This window comes from Ipomoea triloba, chromosome 13 (genome assembly GCF_003576645.1).
Source record: "Ipomoea triloba cultivar NCNSP0323 chromosome 13, ASM357664v1".
In the NCBI taxonomy this organism is placed as follows: Eukaryota; Viridiplantae; Streptophyta; class Magnoliopsida; order Solanales; family Convolvulaceae; genus Ipomoea; species Ipomoea triloba.
Window position 1 is genome coordinate 21,413,476 of NC_044928.1, and position 21,874 is coordinate 21,435,349.

Here is a 21,874-nt window from a genome sequence, read left to right on the forward strand (position 1 = left end):
TTTTCAGCAAGAAGATCGGAGTAGCAATGCAGTCATTTGAAAACAAGGAAAATGCTAAAAATCGCTACTTCAACATTTAATAGATAATTCTTCTTATTTTTCTTTTGTTTTGTTCTTTGATTCTTGCTAGAACTAAATATCACTAGTACAAAAAACAGTCATTTGTGTGTGTTGTAAAACACTTTTTACGTCTGTTGTACAGCAGATGTATATACTGCATATGCAAATAAATGGCCACTACAAGAAAAATCTCGAATTACGGAAAATTGCGACGGATACTATTTCGTTGCCATTTAGCGACAGATATTGCGACCTAATATATTCCGTTGCCATTTTGCGATGGAAAAGGCGACGGAATTTAATTCCGTCGCGAATCTTGGCGCAAAGAGAAATAAAATCCGCGAAATATTGGCGGCAAAATATTCACGACCGAATTTGTGACGGAATTAAGTTACGTCGCCCAATTTGCGACGGAAAAGGCGACCGGTTTTTTTCCGTCGCGAAATCGCAACGGAAATGGCATCAGAACTTTTTTGCGTCGTGAAAGGAAATTATTTTTATTTATGGACTAAAGATTGCGACGGAATTAAAGACAGAATTTCTTCCGTCGCAAAATTTTTTAATTTTATTTTATTATACTTAAATGGTGTCGTTAAATCAAATTAAATTGAAAACCCTAGGATAAGTTTCAGGACTTAGACGCAGCCTAAGATACGTAACTCGTGGACGTTGTTGCAAGGTTTTGGAGCTCCGTCGCCAGCGCCATCGCAGCAGAGCTCCGTCGCGAAAGTTTGCGACGGAATTATGTCGTCGTCTATCAGAATACGACAAAGCGATAGACGACGGAATAAATTCCGTCGCGAATGGGCAAAATTTCGTCGCAAAACTGAATTCGCGACGGAATTTTGCCCATTTGCGACGAAATTTTTCCGTCGCGAAACTTTGCGACGGAATTATTCCGTCGTCTATCAGAATACGACAAAGCGATAGACGACGGAATAAATTCCGTCGCGAATGTGCAAAATTTCGTCGCAAAACTGGATTCACGATGGAATTTTGCCTATTTGCGACGAAATTTTTCCGTCTGATTCGCGAATTTTCTTGTAGTGGGCATTTCGCAGAAAGTTCATCCTGTGGTTTTTAGATAGGCAATAGGCATATGTTTTTGTGTAGGAACAACCGAACAAACGCATATTGTTAACTTTTTCTTTTAAATTTTTTTTTATTAATTTGATAAAAATTCAAAATTTTTCATGTACATTATATTCAATATAACAAAGTAACAAAGTCATAAACAATGTCAGTATTTCAAATCTATCAACACTTTATTACAATCTTTCTCTCGTGCACATGAAGAAACCACATTAGAAAAGCCAAAATGTAGTATTATTTATGTAAATCTAAGAAGAGTGTTTCAGCACACATTCCACCATATATAGTATAGTAGTAATGCCAAACCCTGTTGCAACCTTCTTCTTGTCATCCCACACTAGACCTGCAATGTCAATATGCAACCATTCTACTTCCTCAGCAACAAACTGCAAAACAATGGTCAAAATCTCAGGTTTTTGGCTCCTGCTAGTCTGCTACAATGCCAAAGAAAGATGAATAGGATCTGAACATGCTCTAGCTTTGAAAGTGCAGACACAACATTACTAGGGAAAGAGAACCAATACTATATGTAGTCTAAACAGATTTGGTGTGAGACACCAGAGCAACATTTGTAGTACCTGTTTCAAGAAAAGAGTTGTAGTGATCAGGGTCGATTTTTAGATTTTTGTGGCCCCGTTTTGTAAATAAATGAGGCCCTACTAAAAGGGTAATTTTTAAAACTAATACTGTAATTTTTTCTAATAATAATAATAATGCGGCAAAATGCTGTTGTGCGTAAAAGAGAGAGGATTTTAAAAATGAGGATGTGCACAAAGTTGGAGCAGACGCAGGAACCTCTGATCTCAAATATGAAAAACAATAAACTTACATTTTTACCATTTATCGATTTGGAATCTTTTAAAATTAATTGCAAATTTTTTTATTTTTAATGTCTTAATTAGCTAGGTAAAAATTAAATATTAGGCCCTTAAAATTTGAGGCCCTGTGTTGTTGGGCATGTCTAGGATTTGTATTCACCACGTCAGCAATCCCGGATTTAATCAAGATTTAAACCCTGTCATCATGTTTCTGTACAACACGTACGGGATTATGTAACTCCATAAACACAAAATCTACAAAAGGGATACTAGCAACAGAGGGCCCTAGAGCAATTATACAAGCACCAGTGAGTAACCAGATCAACTATATCTGCACAGCTGCACTATTAAGCATGCTATTAGCTGTCATGCTGCAATCTACTGTGTAAAATTATAGAATGGTGAATTTTACTATTATAGAGTATTCTCTCATGGAGAAGAGGAATGAATAACACAACCAATGCCGCCGTACAATTAGAATAATATGAAATTGCAGAAGAAAGAGTACAGTGTAGAAAACATATAAGCCATTAAGACTGAGATCGAAGCTTTAATTGAGAATAATACTTGGACTTTAACAGACCCCACCAGCAGGAAAATCACCTATTGGTTGTAAATGGTTCTACAAGGTGAAACACAAGGTATATGGTTCCATAGAATTGTTATCATAATAAATAATAAATTAATTATTACTAAAAATTTATAAAATAACACTTACAAACATATGCTGAGCTAAAAAAAATCTGAATAAAAAACATATGATTTTTTTTTAAGATAAAAAAACATATGATTTTTAAATAGTTAAGATGGTTTGGATAAAATAATTTAAACAAAAGCATATTATAAATTACAAATCTTATTTATTTATAAAATACCTTTTCCATTAGATATTCATAAGAAAAAAAATCTTTTACTTTTTAACATTTAATTTTGATATTGTTTTCAAAACACATTCTGTTATCTAGTCTCACAAATCAGGGGATTTTGTTGACTAAAAAAATTTAAATAAAAAGCATATGATTTTAAAATAGTTATAATGGTTTGAATAAAATAATTTAAATAGAAAGTATATTATAAATCTCAAATGTTATTTATTTATATGTCTTTAGGAATTCTTTTTCCATTAACTAGAAAGAAAAAAAAGTTATTTACTTTTTAGTTGTAATTTAGGTATCTACCGACCGAACAAATTTACCTTCATGTAAAATAAATGTATATTAGTTACTTATGCATCTATACTATATATAAAAGGGGTTAGGTGCTAAGTGGACCCTCCTCCAACATGGGCCCTGGGCAAGGGTCCAACTCGCCCTTACCCCGGGCCGGTTTTGCTTACTTGACAAACTTGAGGTGTATAGAAGATTGGTTGATAAGCTTTTGTATCTAACACTTCACTTTGTTGCATTCTTGATATGATGTATTAAGTTGATCTTCCAAATATTTTTAATCTATTGATTCTTGCTTGAGCTTGATTAGTTTCGTGAATCAACATATCGGCTTCAATTAGATTCCTTTGCCACTTCGTGATCTTTAATGTCAGCTCCAAGCAAAAACTTAATCCTTAGCTCTAACCGTCAACCTCATCTATTGTATTGTGATGACTTGGTTCGAATTTTGCTTACATTAACCATGAGGTCAACCACAGGGTTAGCTCCATCGTCTGCTCCACTTTGGCTCCTTTTCCCTCTACTCTAGTTGACTCCAATGTCAGCCCTTTCCTTGACCTTGGAATTCATGTTAAGTACTTTGGTAAATGCCATGTATTAACCTATTGATTGCCAAAGACTTTGTGGTCTAGTGGCACCTGTTTACACCCCTACATGGGAGGGAGTGAGTTCGAATTTTAGCGAAGGCAATGTTGGTTCTTTGTGCTTCAAACTTATTGGTTAATAGTTGCTTGAAGTAAGAGAAATATACTATGTAATACGTAGGATTTTTGGCTTGGTTTAGACTTATTTCTTTTTCTTTTTTTTTTTTTGTAATATCTCATCATGAGTTTTTTGGCTTGGTTTAGACTTTTTTTTTTTTTTTTTTTTTTTTTTGTAATATCTCATCATGAGTATCAAGATATTATCATATTTAAAAGAGCAAATTGTCATTTTGGTCTACTGACTATACAAGTCCTATTAATTGTAATCCACGACTTTCAAAACAGTTAATTGCATACCTTAACTATTTAATTTTTATCAATTTTGGTTACTCCGACCAAATTAGCGCCCAAATTTCGCCAGAATCTTTTAACTACTCACTTAAGGCTTAATCTTAGGGGCAAAATAGACTTTTCCAATGCGTCCAAAGTGGGCCAAAATGACAATTTGCTCTATTTAAAAACAATGAAGCACCGAAAACCCTAGCATTGAGTTGTGGGCGTCTGAAGCAAGGAGCGACGATACCAGGTGGACGAGAAGCGATACCAAGTGAATGAGAAGCAATGGTAAAGAGTGAAGAGCAAAGCTGTGAATGACTAGGGGGAGACCGAAAGAACGAGAGTGGGAAAGCTAATAGTGAAGAGGGAAAAATTGAACCCTAATAATTAAAGTATACTATATGTAGTTAAAAAAAAAATGAATAGAGTATATACGACGGTTATAGTATATAACTGCCGTATATATTAATATATATACTCTAATTTTTTTTCAAAATTTAAAAATTATATAATATACATGGCGCTTAGGCGTATATAACTACCGTATATACTATATAATATTTAAAAAAAAAACATAAAGTATCTACGGAGCTCAATGTTACAAAAATCGCTACGCTTATTTAGTTTTATTTTATATTTATTTTTTTAATTATCATTTCAATTATTAAATTACCACATATGGGCGAATGGGTTGACAAAACATTGTGTTTGCCTGCGTGATTGTGTTATTGTAATGTGTATGGTATTAATGAATTATATATATATATATATATATATATATATATATATATATATATATATATATATATATATATATATATATATATATACACACACACACATAAAAATTAACAAATTGTATTATCAAAAAAAAAAAATTAACAAATTGTTGCACATGGGCACATGACTCTAGATTTAAACAAAAAAAAAAGATTTTTAAAAAATAATTATTTGGTTGAGTTAACTCGGTCAATTTTGCGAGTTAGCTCGGTCGACTCGACCAATTTGGCGTCGAGTTGGCCAAGTTAGGCGCATAGTCGATAGGCCGACTAGGTGGCGCCTAAATGAAAGCTCGCCACGATCCGACAGCGCCTAGCACTTAGGCGCCGATTGATCGGTGTCTAGGCGCGATTTTTGCAACATTGACGACAGTTATTGATTAACCATTGTATATACTAAATATTTTAAAAAAAAATACAAATACCGTATATACTCTAAATATTTAAAATAATTAAAAAATAAATATGTATATAAAGTTGTTATTGTATCACCGTCGTATATACTCTAAATATTTAAAATATAATAAAAAAATTATATAATATATACAATGATTATACATATACCCGTCGTATATATTATAAAATTTTAAAAAATTAAAAAAATAAATACCGTATATACTCTAATTATTTTTTTTAAATTATATATAGTATATACAATGGTTATACGCATAACTGCCATATATTCTAAATATATTTAAATTAATTTAAACACAAACTAATACCGTATATACGACGGTTATTGTATAACCGACGTTTATACTCTAAATATATATATATATATAGTTTATACGGCAGTTATAAGCATAACCGTTGTATACATTATAAAATTTAAAAATATTAAAAATATATAGTATATACGGAGGTTAATTGTATAACCGCCGTATATATTTCAATTTAAAAAATTTAAAAATTAATTAAGGTATATATTGTGATTTTTTTAAAAATCTCCGTCTATTAAGTGATGTAGTATAATAGAATATATTAGACGACGATTATTTAAAAAATCACCGTCTATTAAGTGACGTAAAAAAATTAATTAAGGTATATATGGCGGTTATTTAAAAAATCGTCGTCTATTAAGTGACGTGCACTACAAGAATGAAGACATTTAGTGACAAATCTTTTGTGACACTTCGTAATTTAGTCACAAATAATATCCTTATCCTGACCAAACAAATAATTCGGCACTATTATGTGAGATAATTGTGATAACTTTTTTGGTCACGGATAATATGATAATTGTGACAAGTAAGTATTTGTTACAAATAAGTTGTCACTATTATTAGAATAATAGTTGCAACGATTTTAGTTGTCACTATATCAATTTTTTGTAATAACATATTTAGTCACGAAATGTACATTTATTGTGACCGCTATTGGTATCACTCAAATACAGCTTTTAGTGAACATAAACCTTGTCACAAAAGTCTTAGGTAATTGTGACAACTTTTCAAAGCGGTCACTACTACAGTAGTGACGGAAGATATAGTGACAACAGGTGACGACTTTAAAAATTGGTCACTAATTTCAATAGTAACCAAAATCGATAGTTTTGGTGACAACTTCTATTGTCACTAAATGTGAAATTTCTTATAGGTAGTATAACAAAATATATTAGACGTACGTCGCCGCGGTCTATTAAATTACATAGTATAGAACTTTTAATAGGCTCATTCGGTCCAATTCCAATTCAAAAAAGTGTCACGGTACTATTTTTGTTTAGACAGTGGGACAACTTTCAGTGCGTACATATAGGTCATGTCATTATTACATTTAAGTGAGCTTTAAATGATCTTACCTATTTTTTGTTACTCATTCATCTGTTGCATGGCAGCTGTTGGTAGCATTTGACAACTATTTATAGTAGAGATTGAAGTAGAGCAGCAAGCCTGAAATCGAATACTTAAGGAAACCATTAAGTTTCTTTCCTGAAAGCAAATTGTAATTATAATTGCAATTTCAATGGCATGTTTATTATCAGCTCCACTGCTGTTCTGAGAAGTAAGCCTCAGCTTATTGTGCCATCAACCTCCACACCTCATCAACAAAAACCGCTTTCCGATATCGATGATCAAGGCACCATTCGAGTTCATATTCCAGTTTTGATGTTTTACAGGAACAGTGTTGAGAGGAGAGGGGAAGATCCAGCAATGGCTATCAAAGAAGGGTTAGCTAAAGCACTTGTTTTCTACTATCCCTTGGCTGGTAGGATTTTTGAAGGGGAGAATAGAAAACTGATAGTGAATTGCAATGGGAAAGGGGTTTTGTTTGTTGAAGCAAAAGCCAATGTTAAGCTTGAGCAGCTAAGTGAGAAATCCATGCAGCCACCATGTCCATACTTGAAGCAACTCCTCAACACTGTTCCTGGCTCCAAAGGGATCATTGATTGCCCTCTTCTACTTATTCAAGTAAGATAATAGCGAGCTATTTATTTATTTTCTCTTGAATTACTTCATGATTTGTTGAGGACATGCAAATTTAGTTTTTAGAGTTCGAATGAGGGTTGAAGGTGAAGACTGAAAATGAAAGTTTTCTACCTAATATTCAAGGTTGATAAGTGAAAAAAACGTACAAGTGAAAATCATACTCCCTTTGTCCCGAAATGTCTATGTTACTTAGTTTTGGCAGCATTATATTTTAAGGCAAGTAAAGAAAGTTGACTCCCTTTCCATTTATGCCATTGTACTCTCTGGCAATTTGAATACTTTGCTACAGTACATTTCTTCTTCGTTCTTCATCTCATTTGACAACTTTACTACTCGATCTGTACATTTCTTCATCTCATTTGTAAATAATTCATCATCTTTCATCAACAAATACTCCATAACTTCTATGCATTATATTCTTCTTTATACACCTAGTAATCATTAAAAAAATACACAAACTTGTTTCTTCTAAAAATTATCGGATTTACATTTGACTATAAGAACGATAAAAAGATCGACAAAAAACCAGAGAATAGTGATGTTTATAGATTTGAAAGACATAAAGGATTACAACTATTGAGTTGAATCCCCTATTTGCAAAATGGAAATGAAGAGAGCTGAGAAGAAAAATGTACAATAGGTTCTTCATTTCTTTTATGTTTGTGAAGTGGAAATGAAGAAACCCAGGAAGAGAAATGTAGTGATATGCTCTTTACTTTCTTCTAATTGGGCATGCATTTTGAGGATATTTGAGTGGATGAAAGTTGTTTAATGAGTATCAGAATATGGAGTAGTTGTAGTTTAAGTTAAAAAGGTAAAATAGGAAAAATAAAATGTAATGTGTTTATTTTTAGAAAGTAGACAATATTTTGGGAAGGATGAAAATGGAAAATGAGACGAATGGAGTAATTTCTTTTTCTTTCTCTAGAGATACCAATCACTAAACGAAATTACAAATTCACAAAATTTGACATCGGCTAAAGTCAATACAAAAAATGTATTGTTATCAAATTATTTGTCAAAAACTATGGTGGTGTATTTAATTTACACTTTATAACTTTTATAAACTTTAAAAATTTGAAGGCATTCGATTCAAAATTTTAAAGAGTCTTTAAAAATTGGTTAGTATTCTTTTCAAAATTTCAAAGTCTGTAAAATTCAGGACATGATATTCGATTTAAACTTTTAAAGAGTGTATAAAAGTCAATTGTTTTGTTTTTTTTTCTCAAATATAAGAATATAAATTCCACTAAGTATAGTAAAAAAAAAAATGAGTCTTTAAAATTATGAGTTAATGTTTATGGTTTACAATTGGGCCGTTTCATAATTGTGAAAATAAATTGGTAAATTATAACATTTGTTTTTAAATGACACAACTTAACTTAAGAAAAAATAGAAATTATTCGTGATTGAAATATAAAAATACATTTTATAGTATTGGATATTATATTCAATCTATCAAACTAATACCTATATAATTCAAAATATAGAATATGCACATTTAGATCCAATAAGTGTGTTTCTAATTATAGTACAATTTTGAATATGCACATTCAAAATATGGAAGACCTCTAGTGGAATTTACTCCAAACATAAATACTAAAAATCCATCTCTCAAACACAAATTTCAAAACTTTCAAGTATTATTTCAACCTTGGATTAACCATTTTGGAGAAACATTTATTTTCAAATTCGTGAAAAATTCCTACACGCTTTATGCTTTTTATTTATTTATTTATTATTATTTCAAATATCAACTTACTACAAATTGTCACATCAAAAAGTGACAAAGTGTGAGTGATTTTTGTAGGGACATATATCACTATTCTATTAATAATCGAGTAAAAAGACTCTTAACTAACCAATGTGGACAAGCTGGCTAAAGTCGTACATTGGCGTCCCTAACTCTATACATCACTTAAAAATATCATCATTATCTAATACCTTTCCACCCATTTAATAACATTACTTGGTTATAATGTATTGTGATGTAGGTAACCCGTTTTAGTTGCGGTGGCTTTGCATTGGGAATTCGGTTCAACCATACCATGATGGATGCCCAAGGGTTTATTCAGTTTGTAAATGCGGTAAGTGAACTGGCACAGGGTGCTTCTGTTCCTTCAACACTTCCGATTTGGGAGAGAGGTCTCTTAACTGCAATGCCAACCCCAAACATCACCTTCGAGCACAACGAGTTCAAGGATTTTGATCTATCCAAGACTACAAGGTGGTGGGATTTTGAAAGATTGTTGCGTATCACCAAATTCATCAACGTACAAAAGCTGGCGAGTGACCCTTGTGTGTTTTTTAGCAAAAATATATGTCACTCCCTCTTGGTCAAACGTTCTTTCGCTTTTGGCTCAAGAGAGTTGCAAGCTATCAAGGACCAATGCCCTTCAAGTACCACATTCGAGGCACTTTCTGCGTGCTTATGGAGATGTCGTACCATTGCTCTCCTACCAGATCCTAATTCAACAGTGTTATTGACCATTATTGTCAATATACGAGAAAGGTTGCAAGACTCGAAACTGCCCCTTGGATACTATGGTAATGCAATCGTATTAGTATCAGCGGTGACCAAAGCCAAATTGTTGTGTTCAAATCCGATATCATACGCAGCCAAATTGATCAGGGAGGCTAAAAATACTGTTAACGATGATTATGTTAAATCGATTACAGATCTTATGGTTACTAGTGGCAGACCAAGGGGGGCTGTACTAAGGAACTTAATAACAGACAATTCAAGATTTGGATATGACGATGTGGATTTTTGATGGGGTACGCCTATATTTGGTGGCGTTTATGGCGTTGGGTATGGAGTTGGGTTCTTGGGATCTCATAAAAGGATGGAAGACACAAAGGGTAAACGGGTGGCATTAGCTTTGCGTCCACTAATTATGGGAAAATTTCAATATGAGCTTAGGAAGATGACTCGAGCACAAAAGTGATTTTTTCTATCTATATAGGTAATGAGTGGGAATAAATGTTACGTCTCCTATTTCCATCTAAATTGTTTATTTGGATATTTTGCTTTGATGTTGTTAGTAGTTTTAATATTTTATTTTGAATACATATGTCATTATTATGAATAAACTACTATATGTCCAAAGGTGATGACGGGTGTTTGAGTAACTAATTCTGATTTATTAATTATGTTTATTATTTCATGTTGAATAATTCTATTTGTCAGTCAAAATCCTTACTTACAAGTTACAAAATCTTATTTCTTTGTTTGATCCTACTTTCTAGTTGTTCATACACATATGTAAAGGCTTTAGGACAAGCTTTGTAATCATGAGAACAAGACAAAGTTCAAATATAATCATCTGCAATATATATTCGTTATGTTCTTTTAATTTCTTTCTGTACTGTGTGAACTATTAAAATTGTTACAACATCAATTTCAACATACCTTTGTTCTGCAAAGTTATGCTTCAATTTTTCTACAAACTAGTATCAAAGCCATTGCAGCCCTTCCAACCTGTAACAATGAACAACACAACCCAACTATCTATTCCTATTCTTGATGGAAAAAACTACAATCGTTGAAGCACTCAAATGAAGGTGTTGTTTGACTATCATATGGTCTGCTTGAAATTGTTGAAAATGGAATACCTACAAAATTAAAGGACAATGCAACTAAGAAGAAGAAAGACAAGAAGGCATTGTACTACATCGATCAAGGGATGAGTGAGGAAACCTTTGAGCATATTGAAGGTGCAAAGAGCTCTCATGAGGCATAGAATATTATGATCAACTCGTACAAGGGTGATGTAAAAATCAAGAGGGTACATTTTCAAACATTAAAGCGTCAGTACGAGCTATTGCAGATGAAGTCAGGTGATGCGATTGATTCCTATATCAGTCATGTTCTAACATTGGCCAACGACATATATGAAGAACATTTGTGAAACTCTCACAAAACAAAGTAAGGTAGAAAAGATTTTGAGAACCATGATTCCAAAGTTTGAGCATATTCTGAACGCGATTGAGGATGCTAAAGATATAACAACAATGATAGTCAAGTCATTGTCTAGTTCATTGAAAGCACATAAATTGAGGTTTAGTGACAATGACAACAAATTTGAGAATTCGTTGGAACAACATCTTCAAGTGCAAGCCTCTATCGGTGATTCGAGTAAAAAATCTAGAAACTCTCGAGGTAGAGGTAGAGCTGAGGAAGAAGCTAAGTGGCAATTACTCTAACAAAGCTCATGGTGAACAAAATAACACATGTTTCAACACAAGTTCCAACACATAGACTTTGAAAGGTTGAGGTCATGGACGCGATAGAGAGAAGCATGGGTCAATTAGCTAAAAAGAGGGTATGTGATGAATATTTCTGGCAACCATCTCGATATATGATAAATATGGTACTCTGATTCTTTAAACCTATTTATCAAAGAATTGAATGTTTCTCGTTGATATTTCTAAAGGTGAATATAAATGTTTGAGTGCAATTATGCGTGATGACTCGTGTCTTTGGCATCTTTGCTTTGGATACCTAAATTTTCAAAGTCTTGAACAATTTTCCAAACAAAATATTGTTAAGGGCTTGCCTTGTATTTGTCACACTACCGAACTGGGTAAACAATACCGTGTGTCATTTACTTTCTGTTTGATTTACATTTCGCACTTAGTCGTATCGCTTTTGCAGTAACTGTGTGAACAAACGAATTTAGGGTTTGCGATAAGACTAATTCTATCAAACAAATAAGTTAAAAAGATAACCAGGAAAATAGAATATCACATATACATGAAATCACATATTTCAAAATTTAGGAATTATTGTTTATATATTACAAATTTTATGAATTATTGTCTATATATTTCGAATTGTAGGAATTATTGCGTATATATTTCAAATTTTAAGAATTATTGTGTATGTATTTTGAATTTTAAGAATTATTGTGTATATATTTTGAGTTTTAGAAAGTATTGCATATATATATTTTGAGTTTTATGAATTAATATGTATATCCATTTCATATATTAATTTACAAATAAAACTCGTAGGCCTACAAGTTTTATTTGTAAATTAGTTACAGATTTAGTGACGGAAATAATGCGTTGCTAATTTAGTAACGGAATAGCGTCAATGTAGAGACGAATTTTAATTTTATTTTTAAATTGACATTTAGCGACGGATTAACAACGAAATATTTCTGTTTCGTCGTTAATTACGTAGCTAATTTTAGCGGTAAATTTTGGCACAATAAAAAAAGCGGCAAATTTTTGACGAGTTGACTTCAAAAAATTTAAAATTTTTAATTGATACGATTTAGCGACAGAGTATTGAATTCGTCACTATATTTAACGACGAATTATTGAATCCGTCGCAATATAGCGACGAATTGTCAAATATGTCACTAATTATACAAGGGGATAATTTGTTTTTTATATTTTAGCGGTGGAATATTGAATCCATCAGTATATAGCGACGGATTTTCAATACCGTCGCGGAATATACAAGGCGTGAATTATTGTTTTTATACTTTAATTAGTGACGGAATATTGATCCGTAGCTATTTTTTAACTTTTAACCCTAATATAATCTATAAGGCTATTATGTATTAGATTTGTTCTCTATTTTCCTTTACCATCACCTTCTCTGTTCTTCTTCAACGTTCCCATATCGACCGCCACCACAGCTACCACCTCCATCGCAAGTCCTAGCCACTCCCCACCGCCAGCACTCCGTCTCCAACGACCGGCAAGTCGACAACATCTTGCAAATGCTCTGGTTAGAACCAACCTTCAACTTTATTGTCTTAATTAGTTAGCCCTAATTCCATAAATGAACCAATTCAGATAGCCTAGGGTTGGAACAATATAATGGGCAAAATTGGTCGGGAGGGGTGTGCAGTGTGTGAGCTCTTAGGAATTGACACTGTAATTTTCTCCATTGCTAACATCTTGGACTATTGTGAATGATGACCCGGATTGGCTCAGGATTCTAGACAAGAAGCTCTGAGTGTGGTTATCTGCAGGTGTGTATTCTATGTTATTTAATTTGCCTAGGGAGCAATTCGCTTCGGTTTAGGGCTTAGGTGCTGCCTAGGCTACTTAGGCGGAGATTTTTGCAACAATGGCTACTACTAAATATGCAAAATACTTTCAATAAAACCCCTTACTATTACCCGTATTTAATACCCATTCCGATTCTAATTCCCACGTGCAAACCATGCGCTAAGATCCACACTGCACTGCGACCCTAGCAAGTCCATGATATAAAGATTCACGTAGATTAATTCATCAGAGCTTTCGCGGTTCATCAGTCGTACGTTCAGACAGTGTCATATCATTATTACATTTAGGTGAGCTTTAAATGAGCTTACATATTTTGGTTACTCATTCATCGATTGCAACTGCTGGTAGTGTTTTGCAACTATTTATAATAGAGATTGAAGTCGAGCACCAATCCAAACTTTAAGATTCTTTCCTGAAAGCAAATTTTAATTGTAATTGCAATTTCAATAGCATGTTTATCTGCTCCACTGCTGTTCTGTGTAACAAGAAGCAAGGAGAGGGGAAGAAGATCCAGCAATGGCTATCAAAGAAGGATCTAGACTATATAAATGCAAAAAGTGTCTGCTAGTATTAATACTAAACTAATTAATATTATGAAAAATTAAATTAAAAATAATTTAATCCAGCCTTGTTAATCAAACTAAACACATAAAATGAGACCGAAGGAGTATAAAACAATGATATAAGGCAAGGGTAATTACAAGTATTACGATTTCATGCAAAACATGGGTCTTTTAATTTTTTATTTTTTTTAGAGGAAACTTACATTTTCTAATGAATATGTCACTGAACAGTCTCTTCAGGTATTTGTTGTCTGGCTTGTCTTCAAACCTCAGATCGGCAATAATGAAAACAGTGCATGAATTCTGGTGGATAAGATTTGCAAAGCACCTGTATGTACCTCAATGTAAATCAACAAAATTGATTTAGCAAAACTCATGGTGGACTAAGAAAATCAACTGAGTGGGGCGAAATTTAAATGACATTAGAAATGTGATAAAATATCAAATATTCATAATAACAATGTTCAAACAGGTAAGTTACTCAAACATTTAGTAATTTATGTATAAATATAGATTTTATATATACGTTAATGACTTAATGTTATATATGTATATATATGTACACAGTACATATATATAAGGGGAGGAGTGGGGTGTGGGGGTGGGGGTGGGAGGCAATATAAATCAAAGATACAATTAAGGACTTTCACATCACAAAACATTTATATATTGTCATATCATTGAACCAACCATAGTACAAGATACAATAAGCATTTTCTTAACTGGCATGACAGCAATCATGCCATATTCCTGCTTCTTTAATTTGTGCCAGCTTTCAGTCCTTGCGAGGAAAAGGCTTCAGTCAGAGTGATTAAAATGTAGAGTAGGTGTGAGATATTAGAGCATCCTTAATAGTGAAGTCTTTTTGTTATTTTTTATGAGTTTTTTTGTTGGTGTGATGAGTAAAGAGGAGATGGAAAGAAAATAAGAAAAAAAGGGGGAAAAATAAAAACATTGACATGACATTTAAAAAAAAAAAGACATTTGTTTACCACCAGCGAGTGCCTGCAGTCCAGCGCCCGGCTGGGCTTTGCTGTGCCCGAAACGCCCATAGCTTCTGATGTTTATCCTTAATAGCAAGCCAGCGAAACACTGTTTCAAAAACCAACTTTGCAGAAGGAATCTCTCACCTACTTTCTCTTTCCATGTGGCCAACTTACTCTCACAACCCGTGAAAAGCACACTAGTGTGGATGCTCATAGGACGGTATATAATTAAAGCATAATAATAAAGGAAAATACTATTTGCACTTCCAAATTCTACTCTAAACTTTTACTCCCTCTTATAAATCTTGGATGTAGAAAACTTTTTTTGGACACACAAGATAAAAAATGTCTTATCCGTACTTGAAACATCAGGAAGTATAATTGATGGAGTAGAATTTGGGAGTCCCCTAATAGAGCTCAATAATAAATATACAAGGTAGAAGTTAGCTAAGCAAAAATGAATAGCACAGCACTTATGCCAAACCTTTTTCTAAAGAAATGGGCAATTTATATTATGGCCCAGGGTCCACATAGCATTGTTGACCATGAATAAAAGACGACGAGGTACAGAATTCATACTTGTAAGATACAAAATTTCATAACACAAGACACAAAAAATCACAACAAAAGATGCATACACATGTTATATATTTACTTATTTTTCAAATCTCATTTAGGTACAAAATTTGTGTTCATAGGCACAGAATTTCTCAACATAAGACACAGAAATGTATAATATAAGACAAAACTGCTAATTTGTTTCAGGTTAAAATTCACTCTTAAGATACAAATTAAATTTTCATAACACAAGATACAAAAAAACTCACAACATAAAACACATTCACATGCATCAACGACGAGGTACACAATTCATACTTATAAGGTACAGAATTTCATAATACAAGAAACAAAAAATCACAACACAAGACACTACATACACATGTTATATATTTACTTATTTTTCAAATCTGATTTATGTACAAAATTTGTGTTCACACGCACAGAATTTCACAACAAAAGACACATAATTCGTAATATTAAACACAACTACTAATTTGTTTCAGGTACATAATTCATACTCTTAAGATACAAAATTTTATAACATGGGAGGGCTAGTACTTTGGGAGGATGTAAAAATTGCCAATATGGTTGTCATATTTTGTGGTTAATGATGTAAAAATTGCCAATATGCATGGAAGACATAACTAAAAATATATTCTAACCAATAATCTAATAAGTTCACCTAAAATTTACTTTAGATAATATTAATATTTTTGAGCTAATATTTAGAATATTTTTAGATATATTCATTTGAATGACATGTATATATATAATTTTTACTTTGAATTCTAATATAGCAATATGTGTGAAATTTCAATATCCTATATCCGGATCAAACTTGTATTATGATATAACATAACTAAAAATATCTTAACCAAATCAATTGAGTTCAATCAAAATATAAAACTTGGTATACAATTCACTTTTTAATTTTGATAATGTGAATAATGTCTAACTTCAAGCATAAGCAAATAAGTTATGTTTGATAAAGTAATGCAAATAGAAAAGATAGAAAATGATGATAAGTAAAAGAAGATGATGATAATGAATATAATCATAGTAATAAATAAATATGTAAGTAGATAATGGTGAGAATGGGGTTATAGTGACATATAGTCAAATAGATGATAGATGATTCTGTTTTCCATTTAGAAAATAGTTTATAATAGTTTTCCAGTTTTATAGAAAATTGAAAAATTGTTTATTGTTTTCAAAATGAAAAATTGTGCTAGTAAACATGTTTTTTGTTCTCAAATTTTTCAATTTTTTTTTAAATTGAAGAATTTTTTTCGTTTACACAAACGAGCACCAAATATAAAAGTAAAAAGGGAATAAAGGAAACAAAATAGTAGCTAAAATCCTTTTCTATCTTCAAACTTTCAAAATGACTACTCAATGGTTTCAAGAGTCTGGTATCTAATACATTGGCACTGTGTGAGAGAGAGAGAGGGTATTCTATGTAATGTTAAAAGCATCTAGAAATCCATTGAAGTGTTCTTAATTTTCTTTCTGTCAATTTGATTTTTTCTTTTGGAGTTACCGTAACTTGAATACGGATTGAAACCAGAAGTTTGCTAAAAAAGTTTCTTCCTTTACGTACTAAATTTCAATATGCAATAGTATCACAATCCAAATGCAATAAATAATAATAATCTCCATATATGATAATATAACACTTCTTGCCGGCCTTTACTACAAGCATTATTCTTTATAATTTATAAAGAAACCTTTTTTTATCAAGCTATACACAACAGTAAGGCATGAACATATACCACCTAAATAATAACACGAACATCATTTTATAGTTGTGCCATACTTACCAATTGATCTGCAAGCATTAGAACTGTTTTCAAGGTGAACTTCCTATTGCCAGGCCGGTCCAAACATTTTAGAGGCCCTGAGCGAAATTAAAAAAATGGGCCCCTTATATGAAAAACTAAAATTTAAATATAATAATACTAAAAAATAATAATGTCAAATAACATGAAATACTATTAGAAAATTTTCAACATTTTTTAAATACAAAAGTAATCATGACAAAAAAATTTCTACGTGCTATGCAAAATCATCGATAATTACATCAAGATTAACATTCTCTAGCATATCCTTCTCAATAAACAAAATCGTCATTAACATGGCCTTGGTTATTTAAGTTTTCTTTAGATTGTTTCAAATTTTCATTAAATGATTCTGATTTTATGAAAAATTTATTTTTAACTCCTCTTTATAATTCTATTAGTTGCTCTACTTGTTTTTTTTTTCTTTTTTCACCATCACATAAATGCTTTTTAGGTAATTTTATATAAAACAATTCTAAAACAGCTCCACAACTACAATTTTTTTGTTCATTTATTCTTTCACTCTCTATCCATGTAAATATAATGGATGAGACAGAACTTAATAACTCATGGTAATTATAATTCAAAAATTTTATATATATATATATATATATATATATATATATATATATATATATATATTCTAGAATTATAGAAATCGCAAAATTCATTATCCAAATAAACATTACTTATTAGAGAATTATAGATTTATAGCCCTAAATCCATAATGCCCTGGCCTATAGGTGTATTGTGTTGCATGTGTGCAGTGTTGCATAGGAAATAAAGACAGAACAAATTACAAATAGAAGAAAACTTACAAGTTACAACGTACAATGGGCCCAAACTAGCAAACAAATGAACAATCGTTGATTAATCGAATTGGAAAAAAAAATTATTGAAGAAGACGAATGGGTTAGCCGGTTAGGGTGTCGATTCTAATAGATAAAAGATAATTAGGTGTCATCGACTCCCCGCATCGATTCTATTTCTAAATTATTTAATTAAGTGTCGATTCTCAGCTTCCTGCAGTCCCATCTATTCTTAATTTTTTGTTTTTTAATATAATTATAACACTAATTTTTTATTTTCTAATATAATTATAACACTAATTTTATATTTTCTAATATAATTATAACACTAAATTTTTTTTAATATAATTATAACACTAATTATAACACTATAATAGATATATGTATATATATACATATATATATGGATGGGCCCCTTCTATCATGGAGTCCTGGGCGATCGCCTATCCCGCCCGTGCTCAAGACCGGCCCTGCCTATTGCAGTAGTTAAACAAGTGTTCTAAGCTTGGGCCAAGAAGGTAATAACCATCGCAGTGTATTCTCCTTCAACTTTAAAGTACCTAAAATTGGGAATTCCAACTTACAATAACAACAACAACAAAAAAAAAAAAAAAAAAAAAATACAACATGAATCAGCTCATCAAAAGCAAAAGTAGAACTGATCTTTGATTCGTGATGAAGCTGAGTGTGGTTAGATTTTATTGATTCTTTGAAAAAAGAAAACTAGAGCTCTACTCTGATGCAACATTCTTTACAGAAAAATGAAAGAAAATAACATCATATTTTCAAATTAATGCAATAGATGATAGGACGACGCCATATTAATGATGGTTATTGGTAATTGTCATGTTGAAAATATTTATGCAATTAAATATTTTATTAATGACAATATTTATGACAAACTTAACTCCTTAAATGAAAGATCGAGACAGATGTACACAGCACCAAATATTTTCTCTTTTATATGTAATACTAGTTAAATAAAGCGCTTTGCGCAATTGAATAAATGTCCAATGTTTAAAAAATTGTCCAATATCAGAGTTGGCATAATTGACAATAATTAATTAAGTAATAGTACAATATTTATAAAGTAATGTATAATTGTACCATTATAGAAATACATATAAAAAATATTAATACTATAATGACCTAAATCATTCCCATTAATGCAAAAACATAAGTGAAGTATTGTGTCTTGTTCTAAATAATAAAAAGAAAATAATCTGTAGAACCATTCATTTCAACAAACAATTACATACTCTAAAATTTTTTAGTTTGGTTAAGGCATAACTTTATTGGCTCTTATTAGATATTAGATACGTAGATTTTGTAGATGTAAATATTACACATAATTTTTTTTTACTTACTAGCATTACTAATTATAAAATTATTGTGTAACTAATTATAAAATTATTGTCTAATCATTTATTAATTATTACGAAAATAATCATTATCTTATTTAAACATTTTGACCAATCACAATTACTTTTAAAATAATCACAAATCATTAGCAATCATTATCTTGATACTCACTTATCACAAATCATTAATTAAATACTCACTTATCACAAATCATTTTTCCTAAATATTAATGTCATGCGGCATCTCTGATCTCACATGTTAAATCCCAATTCCCAAAATGTACTCTCACATGTTGAATCCCAATTAAAAAAAGTGTCGGCGTTGGGGTTATGATTCTATTGTTGACAGTGGGACAACTTTCATTGAGTTCATATATGTCATGTCATTATTACATTTAAGTGAGCTTTAAATGAACTTTCCTATTTTGGTTACTCAATCATCGACTGCAACTGTTGGTAGTGTTTTGCAACTATTTATAATAGAGATTGAAGTGGAGCAGTAAGCCAAGCTTTAAGATTCTTTCCTGAAAGCAAATTGTAATTGTAATTTCAATAAATTGTAATTGTAATTGCAATTTCAATTGCATCATGTTTATTATCGATCAGCTCCACTGCTGTTCTGTGTAACAAGAAGTAACCCTCAGCTTATTGTGCCATCAACCTCCACACCTCATGAACATAAACCGCTTTCCGATATCGATGATCAAGGCACCATTCGAGTTCATATTCCAGTTTTGATGTTTTACAGGAACAGTGTTGAAAGGAGAGGGGAAGATCCAGCAATGGCTATCAAAGAAGGGTTAGCTAAAGCACTTGTTTTCTACTATCCCTTGGCTGGTAGGATTTTTGAAGGGGAGAATGGAAAACTGATTGTGAATTGCAATGGGAAAGGGGTTTTGTTTGTTGAAGCAAAAGCGAATGTTAAGCTTGAGCAGCTAAGTGAGAAATCCATGCAGCCACCATGTCCATACTTGAAGCAACTCCTCAACAATGTGCCTGGCTCCAAAGGGATCATTGATTGCCCTCTCCTACTTATTCAAGTAAGATAATAGCGAATTAGCGAGCTATTTATTTATTTTCTCTTGAATTACTTCATTATTTAATACTTTACTTTAGCAGTCACATTCTTGAGACTAGATCCATTTTGTTGAGACATGCAAATTTGGTTTTTAGAGTTCGAATGAGAGTTGAAGGTTGAAGACTGAAAATGAAAGTTTTCTACCTAATATTCAAGGTTGATAAGTGAAAATCATAATGTAGGGACCGATAGTACATTATAATATACTCAATAGTACTAAAAAACAATTTAAATTAAAATCATATTCCTTCTGTCCCGAAATATCTTTCTTACTTATTAGTTTTGACAAGCATTTTAAGACAAGTAAAGAAAGCTTACTCCCTTTCCATTTATGCTCTGATCTTGTACTTCTGGCTATAGTACATTTCTTCTTCTTTCTTCATCTCATTTGATAGCTTTACTACTATGTACATTTCTTCATCTCATTTGCAAATAATTCATCATCTTTCATCAGCAAATACTCCATAACTTCTATGCATTATATTTTCTTTATACACCTAGTAATCATTAAAAAAAATGCACAAACTTGTTTCTTCTAAAAATTATGGGATCTACATTTGACTATAAAAATGATAAAAAGATTGACAAAAAACCAGAGAATAGTGATGTTTATAGATTTGAAAGACATAAAGGATTACAACCATTGAGTTGAATCCCCTATTTGCAAAGTGGAAATGAAGAGAGCTGAGAAGAAAAATGTACAATATGTTCTTGGCAGAAGGGTCAAATAGGCCTATATGTACTACAACTGATTGTTCATCCACCATGAACTACAATATGGTCCATCTAGACCCTTAAACTTATTATTTTGGAGCAAGCAAACCCTCTAACCAATTTGTGACCTGTAATTGCAGGTATTACAGGTCATCTAGAGTTTCGACAACTCCGGCGAACCTCCGGTGAACATCTGATCAAATTCCGGCAACTAAAGTCATAATATCAACCATCGGCAACCGTTGATTGTCGTTGTCGATGGCCGCGTTCCACCGAAGAGGCTGGTCGCTATCTCCGGCGATTGGAGATGGCGACCAGTTGGTCACCTTGGCCTTCTCCACTGCCGGAGATGGCAACCAAGTTAGTTGCCTTTTGCACGGTTAGAGAAGGCGACTAGCCATCTTTGGTCGGATGTTCGCCGGAACACTAGATGACATGTAATACTTGCAATTACAGGTCACAAATTGGTTAGAAGGTTTGCTTGCTCCAAAATAATAAGTTTGAGGGTCTAGATGGACCATATAGTAGTTCATGGTGTTGGATGAACAATCAGTTGTAGTACATAGGCCTATTTGACCCTTCCGCCTATGTTCTTCATTTCTTTAATGTTTGC

General features: G+C 32.0%; 2 protein-coding genes across 2 annotated transcripts in view; both read left to right on the plus strand.

Moving 5' to 3' along the window:
• Nucleotides 1–6,797: 6,797 nt before the first annotated feature.
• LOC116003086 (benzyl alcohol O-benzoyltransferase-like) lies at nucleotides 6,798–10,428 on the plus strand. Its single transcript, XM_031243262.1, has 2 exons — nucleotides 6,798–7,303; nucleotides 9,316–10,428. Exons 1-2 carry the CDS (start codon nucleotides 6,863–6,865, stop codon nucleotides 10,093–10,095), a joined length of 1,221 nt encoding a protein of 406 aa, XP_031099122.1. The 5' UTR covers nucleotides 6,798–6,862; the 3' UTR covers nucleotides 10,096–10,428.
• An 847-nt stretch (nucleotides 10,429–11,275) lies between these two features.
• Nucleotides 11,276–21,874, plus strand: part of LOC116001350 (enhancer of mRNA-decapping protein 4-like) — a 46,345-nt gene continuing 35,746 nt past the window's right edge. Inside the window, exons 1-2 of the mRNA XM_031241232.1 lie at nucleotides 11,276–11,450; nucleotides 20,076–20,509. Coding sequence (XP_031097092.1) covers nucleotides 11,276–11,450; nucleotides 20,076–20,509 — 609 coding nt within the window. The remainder of the gene's footprint in view (nucleotides 11,451–20,075; nucleotides 20,510–21,874) is intronic.

Bases quoted from the DNA above. Each gene is read 5' to 3' on its own strand.
- LOC116003086 (XM_031243262.1), top strand. From the start codon at position 6,863: ATGTTTATTATCAGCTCCACTGCTGTTCTGAGAAGTAAGCCTCAGCTT. The intron at 7,304-9,315 runs GTAAGATAATAG...ATTGTGATGTAG, and splicing joins GCCCTCTTCTACTTATTCAA to GTAACCCGTTTTAGTTGCGG.